Below are 10,257 nucleotides of genomic sequence, written 5' to 3' on the forward strand. Positions count from 1 at the left end.
TTTTTTTTTTTTTTGTATTTTTAGTAGAGACGGGGTTTAACCATGTTGGCCAGGCTGGAAACTCCTGACCTCAAGTGATCCACCCACCTTGGCCTCCCAAAGTGCTGGGATTATAGGCAACTAATACTTAATGTTGCTTTGTGCCAGGCACTGCTCTAAGCTTTTCATAAATGTTAACTGTTTAATCTTCATAGCAAACCTAACACTATTCCTGTTTTACTGATGAAAAAAAATGAGGCATAGAGAAATTAAGTAACTTGCTCAAGGTCACACAGATAGTGGCAGAGTCAGATTAGAAACCAGAGTCTGAGCTCTTACCCATCATGCTATGCTTCCTCCCAGTTGACCTGCTTTTAGTCACATGCCCACCACTAGGCTAAGGGAAAGCAAAAACCTTGACCACTATACCCACTGAGACCTTCAAAATAAGCATGAATGAATCATGGGAGACCAAAAGACAACAAATGTTCACTATACCAGAGGGAAAAAAAATCATGAAGTCAAGATTATACAGCCCAATTTTTATTGTAAGTATTTCAGCAATTAAACTTTAAATAATTATATTAAATGATATATGACACAGAACTAGGATCTCTTACAAAAGTTTAGATGAGTGTCATTGCAATTAAGACCAATATAGCCAAAAAACTAGATTAACACTCTTCAAAGTCACGGGAATAAAAACAGGAAGTTTAATGTAATGCAAATTGCGTATTCAACCTAAAGGGGTATTTTATTGTTGTTAGTTATTCAACATTTTGCCCTGAGAGGACAGGGTCATTAGCATGTGAATGATTTGATCCGTTCTCCTCTTCCAAAGCTATAATATCTGGAATCTCATCAGTCTCAGATGTCAAGTCTATGGTGGTGAAATCAAGCACCTGTAAAAGAAGAATCTTGGATATTGAAACAAACACTGATGAAGCAGAGTTGTCAGGTCCATCTGAGCTCATGGAGACTTTAGTGCATGTAGGTGAACCTTGCTTTGTCCATAGCTGTGTTTTTGAAAAGATGTTTGTGGTCTTATTCCTGCAATTCCCTCATACTATAAAAGCACTAAGGAAAACTTTTAAAAAGGAAACTAACTAGTGGTGGAACCTAGTCAATGACGGCTTTTTTAAAATACCAGATATATAGCATTTCTTGTTATTTCTCGTTATTCTCATTATTCAACTATTAATCTATTACTTTCTTAAAATCCATAATACTTTTCCATAAGCAAGTGTCTAGGGAAATGTCTAGCAACTGAGGAAACAAAAGGTCTTTTTATGGTTGAAACAGCCATCACAAAACCCCACCTCTTCCCTACACAGGAAAGCCTTTAGGGACAAGAAACTCTATCAAATTTTATTTTATGTACAATTTTGATAAGCTAGGTAATGTTTCTTAGCAAACAACAGATTAAAACAAGAAAATTAAGGCCGGCCGTAGTGGCTCACGCCTGTAATCCCAGCACTTTGGGAGGCCGAGGTGGGCGGATCATGAGGTCAGGAGATCAAGACCATTCTGGCTAACACAGTGGAACGCTGTCTCTACGAAAAATACAAAAAATTAGCTGGGCGTGGTGGCATGCACCTGTAGTCCCAGCTACTCAGGAGGCTGAGGCAGGAGAATCACTTGAACCTGGGAGCAGTGAGCCAAGATCGTGCCATTGCACTCCAGCCTGGGCGACAGAGTGAGACTCTCTCAAAAAAAAAAAAAAGAAAAGAAAAGAAAAGAAAAATTAACAACATATAACATATTACTAAAGGCTAGAATCTTGATAGTGGAGGGAAAAAACGCAGCTGATTACCTAACAGAGGAAAAAGAGCTAACAGCAACTAAAATCCCTCAAAAAGACTGGGTGTGGTGGCTCACGCCTGTAATCCCAACACTTTGGCAGGTGGATCAGGAGGTCAGGTGTTCAAGACCAGCCTGGCCAACATGGTGAAACCCTGTCTCTACTAAAAATACAAAAATTAGTTGGGTATAGTGGCAGATGCCTGTAATCCCAGCTTCTCGGGAGGCTGAGGCGGGAAAATCACTTGAACCCAGGAGGCAGAGGTTGCAGTGAGCCAAGATTGCACCACTGCACTCTAGCCTGGGTGACAGAGCAACGCTCTGTCTCTGAAAAAAAAAAAAAAAATCCCTCAAAAAATAGAAGGAAAGAGGGAAATTGGGGAGTCATTGTGGGGCTTTTTTGTTTTGTTTTGTTTTAAACGGAGTTTCACTCTGTCCCCCAGGTTGGAGTGCAGTGGCGTGATCTCAGCTGACTGAAACCTCAGCCTCCCAGGTTCAAACCGATTCTCCTGCCTCAGTTTCCCGAGTAACTGGGATTACAGGCGCATGCTGCGACCATGCCCAGCTAATTTTTATATTTTTTAGTAGAGATGGGGTTTCACCATATTGGTGAACTGGTCTCGAACTCCTGACCTCAAGTGATCCACCCTTCTTGGCTTCCCAAAATGCTGGGATTGCAGGCGTGAGCCACCGCACCTGGCCTGGAGTTATTGTTTAATGGGTACAGAATTTGTGCTTAAGATGAATATAACAGCGATGGTTGTATAACATTGTGAATGTGCTTAATGCTACAGAATTATACATTTAAAAATTGAAAAAAATGGAAAATTTGACACTGGATTTCGGTTTTGTTTGTTTTGAGATGGAGTCTCATTGTCACCCAGGCTGGAGTGCAGTGGGTCAAACTCGGTTCACTACAACCTCCACCTCCCAGGTTCAAGTGATTCTCCTGCCTCAGCCACCCAAGTACCTGGTATTACAGGTGTGTGCCACCACACCCGGCTAATTTTTGTATTTTCAGTAGAGATGGGATTTCACCATGTTGGCAAGGCTGGTCTTGAACTCCGGACCTCAGGTGCTTCATTCACCTTGGCTTCCCAAAGTGCTGGGATTACAGGCATGAGCTCCTGTGCCCCACCAGCTCTACTATCTTTTATATGACACTCTCAAATGGCACTTTCATAAAATCCATACCAGCTAAAAACCTAGAAAGTATATTCTGTATCAAGACTTCCTTGTGAGATTCAAAACCTTTCATTATATTATATTTCATATCATATCTCTAATCTGCAGGCCCAGTTTAAGCAAGTAAAACCTGAGAAGAATCCCAGACAATTCTGTCTACCTCCCATTGCAAACATTTTCCTTTTGACTGCCTGTCTATCGCTTCACTTAGTCATCTTACTGACAATCTTAACAATTTTTTTTTTTTTTTTGAGAAGGAGTCTCGCTGTCACCTAGGCTGGAGTGCAGTGGTGCCATCTTGGCTCACTGCAACCTTCGCCTCCCAGGTTCAAGCAATTCTCATGCCTCAGTAGCTTGAATTACAGGAGCAAGCCACAATGCCCAGCTAATTTTTGTATCTTTCGTAAAGACAAGGTTTCACCTTGTTGGCCAGGCTGCCCTTGAACTCCTGGCCTCAAGTGATCGGCTGACTCGGCCTCCCAAAGTGCTAGGATTACAGGCATGAGCCACCGCACCTGGGCAATCTTAACAATTAAAGATGTACTGTGTTAATCAGCAGTTTCATCTGTCAAACTCAACGAAGTGCTCCCTCTCACCACCAATTGAGAGTATAATTTCCTGATTCAGTCTTTTCCTTCTAAGCATTCTATTCCTGACTCTCAGCTTAGGATGGTTAGTTAGAGGTCCTTAACCCTCACCAGTCCTAAAAATATGACCTGGGTCTAGCCCAGTGAGGGTCAAATTAATACCACTTTTTTTTTTCAGGAGTTGATAATTTCTAAAACTAAAGTTTTATAAGTTCAGTTCTAAAGAAGTTCATTTTGGGGTGGAAGGAACAGGGTAGCATCAGAATCTCAAAAGGTAACCAAGAAAGATACCATAAAACAAGTCTTTGGCTTAAGTTGACCTTGAGCCCTGTATCTTATGTAAACCAAATTTTAGTTTTTTCCTTTTCACTTCATCAGTTGTTTCTTTCCTGCAGCCTTAAACTCCTGGGCTCAAGCAATCTTCCTGTCCCAGCTACCTGAGAAACTGAGACTACAGGTGCATACCACTAGGCCCAGTTTCATTAGTTCTTTAATACCTATAAACTGCCTTTTCAAAGTGGATATATTTTCCTAACCATGAGCTGGTATTATATACTCACATCTGAACTGCCAAGTTAAAGATACTACATATCACTGTCCCACAGATGATGTCCCCATGCTTCTAGTGCAAATTAAAAAAACACATCCCCATCCTCAACACTCACTTCCATCTGTTGAGGCAACATTAACTTAACAGATGAGAAAACTAAGGCTCAGAGATTAATGGCCAATGCATCATGTTCCTTTGCATTTTTGCATAGGACAAACTAGAAAGACTATGTTATTATTACAGGCAAAGGAAAAAATGTTCTTGAACCCTCCCTGAGGCACATCATGCCAGGTTTCATGCAGTCATATGTTTACGAACCTGCCATGGTTACATACTGTGTCAGCCTTAGTATTTTCCCTCAAAAGAACTGTTTTCTGGAGGAAGACAAGTCTGTGAAACCAAAATTTTCTGCCAGTTTATGCAACAATGAAGCTGCAAGATGTGAGAACACAGACCAGGTTCAGTAGCTCATGCCTGGAATCCCTGCACGTTGGCAGGCCGAGGTGAGTGCATCATTTGAGCTCAGGAGTATGAAACCAGCCTGGGCAACATGGTGAAACCCCATCTTTACAAAAATACAAAAATTAGCCAGGTGTGATTATGCATGCCTATGGTCCCAGATACTCAGGACACTGAGGAGGGAGAATCGATTGAGCCTGGCAGGCGAAGGTTGCAGTGAGCCAATCCCACTACTGCACTATTGCCTGAGCAATAGAGCAAGAGCCCATCTAAAAAAAAAAAAAAAATTCCAGAACACCACAAATCCTGAGACATGTTGACAAACGAATGAAATACATATAGACACAAACTTGAAACACAAAGACAGACAGCAAAACCATGACCAATGTACACAGCTCACAGCAAAAAGCAAGGGCTGCTGGTGCTCTTCTAGAAGCTAAGAATGGTCTACATTTTATCCTGCCCCTGCTCAGGAAGAAGAGCTTTGAGACCGCTCTTCTTTTCATAAGCTATTCAGTAAGCACTACAATTCTTTTTTTTTTTTTCTAATTTGTGCTAACTTAAGTAACACACTGTACCTCTTATTAATAGGGAAACACAAAGGTGTATATTCAAGATAAGAAAGCATGTGTAGTTGCGCGTGGTGGCTCACGCCTGTAATCCCAGCATTTTGGGAGGCCGAGGCAGGCGGATCACCTGAGGTCAGGAGTTCGAGACCATCCTGTCCAAAATGGTGAAACCCCATCTCTATTAAAAAGACAAAAACTAGCCAGGAGTGGTGGCACACACCTGTATTTGGGAGGCTGAGGGCAGGAGAATAGCTTGAACCTGGGAGGCAGAGGTTGCAGTGAGCTGAGACCACACCATTGCACTCCAGCCTGGGCAACAGAGCAAGATTCTCTCAAAAAAAAAAAAAAAAAATTAAGAGGCAGAGGCCTAGAAAATGCCAGTCACTGGGAACAGGGAGGCAAGTGAGTGAATAGGCTCTATCCTGGGAACCCATACATCACAAAAGTCCATCCTTCCCAGAAACCAGAAGCTCCTTATCAGCAAAACAAATCCTAGGGACTTCCTGCCTACCCTCCAACTCAACTCACCTGTTTATTGATTTCTAGAGTTACACTGAGGAGAAAAAATTTGTAACTTGATAAAAAGCTTTTTTTTTTTTTGAGACAGGGTCTCACTGTCGCCCAGGCAGGAGTGCAGTGACAAGATCTCGGCTCACTGCAACCTCCACCTGCCTGGTTCAGCCCCTGAGTAGCTAGGATTACAGGTGCATACAGCCATGCCCGGCTAATTTTTGGTTTTTTTTTTGAGATGGAGTCTCACCCTGTCGCTGCACAGGCTGGAGTGCGATGGCGCAATCTCGGCTCACTGTAACCTCCACTTCCCGGGTTCAAAAGATTCTCCTGCCTCAGCCTCCCGAGGAGCTGGGATTACAGGTGCACGCCACCATGGCCAGCTAATTTTTGTATTTTTAGTAGAGACGAGGTTTACCTTGTTGGCCAGGTTGGCCACTGTTGGCTACTCCTGACCTCGTGATCTGCCCACCTTGGCCTCCCAACATGCTGGGATTACAGGTGTGAGCCACCACGCCCGGCCTAACTTTTGTGTTTTTAGTGGAGACTGGGTTTCACCCTGTTGGCCAGGCTGGTCTCAAACTCCTGACCTCAAGGGATCCATTCATCTCGGCCTCCCAAAGTGCTGGGATTACAGGCATGAGCCACCATGCCTGGTCCATAAAAAAGCTTAATAGACTCATTCATACCAAAGGAGCATGTAAAGTTATGTGCTGCTTCCTCGTTTTCATGGAGATAAAGAGGTGAACCAGGATAGAAAAAGACGAATTTGAGTTAGACTTCAGTTCTGCTGAGGGCAGCCCTGCTTACCTTTTAGCAGGGACAGCCAGAAGCATGTAGCTCTATTTCGTACCCTTTTTTTTTTTTTTTTGAGACAGAGTTTCACTCTGTTGCTCAGGTTGGAGTGCAGTGGCAAGATCTTGGCTCATCGCAGCCTCCACCTCCCAGACGCAGGGGATTCTCCTTCCCCAGCCTCCCAAGTAGCTGGGATTATAGGCACGCACCACCAGGCCAGGCTAATTTTTGTATTTTTTGTAGAGACAGGGTTTCACATTGTTTGTCAGGCTGGTGTCAAACCCCTAACCTCAGGTGATCTGCCTGCCTCGGCCTCCCAAAGTGCTGGGATTACAGGTGTGAGCCACAGCACCGGGCCTATTTCACAAGTTCTGAGACTCGCTTTTAAAAACTAGTTTGACATATTGCATATGTGTGACAAGGAGATTCAGGATAGTTTCTAAATAACCAATGTTGAATGGACCAGAAGTCTGGATACTATAGGCAGGAGGTAAGAAGAACCCTTGTTGGCTGGGCGCAGTGGCTCATGCCTGTCTCAAAAAAAAAAAAGAACCTTTGTCTACAGGGGGCTTAAAGTCGTTTTACTTCTAATTAGTCTCACATGGTCTTCTATACGTACTTCCCCAACAACAACTGAGGTTAGTGACTTTCTCCCAAAATAACAACACAGTAAATAAAGTACAGCTGAGGCTGGACACTGAAGAATCTCTCTTTAGGACTCACGCTTTAACTAGTTCCCTGGCAAGAAATGCCCAATGACTTTACATGACACTGATTTAAATAATCACTTGCTTCCTTTCAGCTCTGATTCCTTTTCAGTGAGGTAGTCAGACATGACTAGGACATTTTACTGGTTTAAAAACCCACTCATAGGGGTCCAGTAAGTTGGCAAACAAAGAGGGCCAACTGCCACCTAGTAAAATTTGAGTATGCACATCAGCTTTTAGTTTTTTTTTAATCTGTTATCAAGCATCCCATTTTTAACATTAGCCTTCCAATGTTCTCACTCTGCCAAATTCCCCCAACAGGCCAACTGAAATTCATGTATGTATAATAACTCTGTCATGCAGGTTAAGCAGCTCTATGAAAGCAATACACAAAGCATATGGAACAAACAGCATGTAACTTGTCTATCCTGCAGTGAATTTTATTGAATTCAAACGTAGTATTATTCCTATTTGAGAAATAAAAAGCTAAAATCAAGTTTTACAAGTAATCATCATGAGATAAACCAGTGAAGAGGCCTTTTCAGATCATACCAGAGCTGACACCAGTTTCTACCCCAGCCCACATGAAGATGTTTTTATTCAATACAAACAGGAACAGAGGCAACACAATGGCCACAGAATGAGAACATAAGTGCACTTGAATTTTTTCTGAGTTCTGGCTATAGGCTCTGACAAGCCTAGCATTCTTTTCTTACCAGGTGAACAGAATTATCTGCTAATGCCAGAAACTTTAAAGCTCTTAATTCAGCTAGAAACAACTATAATTGAGGGCCTTTTTACTAGCTTCTTGCTTCCCAATTTAGGGTTGCCTAGCAAGTTAATTTCAACATAACAGGTCATCTGCCTGGCCACATGATGCACTAGTGACAGGGGCAGGTTTAATGAGTTTTGTGCTCAGATCGCTGGGTCTCCTGGCTGCTCTTGTCCATCTCTGCACCTTGGTCCTGAGCATTCTGAGACTCAGTCAGCTGAGGATAAAAGGGACCTACCAGCCAGTTGAGGGGCGTGTTGTTAACAAGATAATCCATCACATCATCTAAAGATTCCTTCATTTTCTGCAGCTGCCCCTTGCTAGAAGTGAGGAGGCTGTCAGACACTTCCTTAAAGGAGGCAGCACTGCGGAACACTGAGTAGATGTCGCCTGCCATCACCCCCATGTGCTTGGCCTGATCTTGGATGTTCTGCGGTACACCTTGGATGTTGGACAGGAGGTTGTGGCACGTGGTCTGGAGCTGCTGAGTCAGGTTGCGGGCAATTTCAAGAGTACGTGACTCAATGTGCTAAAAATAAAACTTAAAGTTAGCAGTGGATCCAGCAGTGCTATGTTAAGTTAGTTCAATGACAGTAAGCTGGTTATGTGTCCACCACACATATGGATTCTTCGGCTTTTAAAAATCTTCATTACAATGCCGAGTGCAGCAGTATCATACACATTTCATAGATGTGGATATAAGCTTAGAGTTTAAGTAGATGGCTTCAGTTAACAACTGGAAAACAGCTGGGTAGGGATTCGAACTAGTGCCTGAGTCTCCAAAGTTCATCATCTTAAACTGAAGAAACATATTAGGTAGGGGAGACCCAAAAGAATGGAAATGTACTTCATGCTAGTAGTGTAATGTATATATTCCCTCCTCAAATAAGATGACAAGACATGCTCCTTGCAGGAGATGGAGACCATCTTGGCCAAAATGGTGAAACACTGTCTACTGACTTCAGAGCTTTTGGGAAACAAAGAACCACTTTCTAGGACATTTCCTAGAATATCCTAGAGGATATTTCTTTCTGTTTTGTTTTTTTTTTTCTTTTTTTCTTTTTGAGACAGGGTCTCAGTCTGTCTCCCAGGCTGGAGGGCAGTGGCACAATCATGGCTCACTGCAGCCCTGACCTCTTGGCTTAGGTGATCCACCCACCTCAGCCTCCCGAGCAACTAGGACTACAGGTGCACACCACCATGCCCTGCTAATTTTTGCATTTTTTGTAGAGATGGGGATTTCACAGTTGCCCAGGCTGGTCCTGAATTCCTGGGCTCAAGTGATCTGCCTGCCTTGGCCTCCCAAAGTGCTGAGATTACAGGTATGAGCCATTGCACCCAGTCAAGATGCTATGTCTTCTCTCCAGAACCTTAGTCACCTTATTGCCCTTTCACCTAGTTTATTCACCCATTAGTTCTCAGTTCACCCATTCATCTCTTCCAGGAAGCAATGTGACTCACCTACCCCTACTCCAAGGCTGCCTGAGATAGTCTTCCCATATATTTTCTTTTGTTTTTTGAGACAGAGTCTTGCTCTGTTGCCCAGGCTGGAGGGCAGTGGTGTGATCTCGGCTCACTGAAACGTCTGCCTCCTGGGTTCAAGCGATTATCCTGCCTCAGCCACCCAAGTAGCCGGGACTACAGGCGCGTGCCACCATGCCTGGCTCATTTTTTGTATTTTTAGTAGAGACAGGGTTTCAGCATGTTGGCCAGGATGGTCTCGATTTCCTGACCTCATGATCTGCCCACCTCAGCCTCCCAAAGCGTTGGGATTACAGGCGTGAGCCACCGCACCCGGCCAATAGTGCCTGTATTTATGCTGTTAAAAAACAACCGGACTTGGCTACTCTGAGCGTACTGCCTATGGGATAGCCCTCTTCTGCAAGGAGCATTGGAAAAAAAAAAAAGGCACAATAGGACAGCATGGCTGGCTGTATCCCCTGTTATTCTGTACCCATTATGAGGGCAAGGCCTGTGTTTCTCATTTAGTTGTATCTCACTTGGGGCATATGTATACTCATAGGTTGTTAGATAAAATTATTCCCTGCCTAGTTTTGCTTTTCTGCCACATAACTAGCCACCTATGCACATGGTATTGTTCAACCTTTTGATACAGAAGAGTATTCTAAGACATAGTATGGAAGAATTGAAATGAAAAGTCTGACAAGAACTTCTTCAGAAATCAGTGAATGACTGTCCCAGTCATCTTACCTCAGCACAGTGGGACTCATCAGTATCATCGTATCCAATGCTCCTTTTCCACTCCACCCATGAGAGGTAGAGCTTATCCTGAGCATCCTGAATTTTCTGATTGGCACTATGCACATTCTTCCTGGCAAATTCA

The 10,257-nt window shown here is 43.3% G+C and overlaps 1 protein-coding gene across 1 annotated transcript in view; it reads right to left on the reverse strand.

Annotated features, from left to right (window-relative positions):
- Nucleotides 1-7,556: 7,556 nt before the first annotated feature.
- The window catches only part of PLIN2 (perilipin 2), a 16,951-nt gene continuing 14,250 nt past the window's right edge, over nt 7,557-10,257 (reverse strand). Inside the window, exons 7-8 of the mRNA XM_011992668.1 lie at nt 10,125-10,256; nt 7,557-8,442 (exon numbers count right to left, since the gene is read on the reverse strand). Coding sequence (XP_011848058.1) covers nt 8,041-8,442; nt 10,125-10,256 — 534 coding nt within the window. The 3' untranslated portion in view covers nt 7,557-8,040. The remainder of the gene's footprint in view (nt 8,443-10,124; nt 10,257) is intronic.

The sequence above is a fragment of the Mandrillus leucophaeus genome, unplaced genomic scaffold (genome assembly GCF_000951045.1).
Source record: "Mandrillus leucophaeus isolate KB7577 unplaced genomic scaffold, Mleu.le_1.0 Scaffold415, whole genome shotgun sequence".
NCBI classification, from domain to species: domain Eukaryota; kingdom Metazoa; phylum Chordata; class Mammalia; order Primates; family Cercopithecidae; genus Mandrillus; species Mandrillus leucophaeus.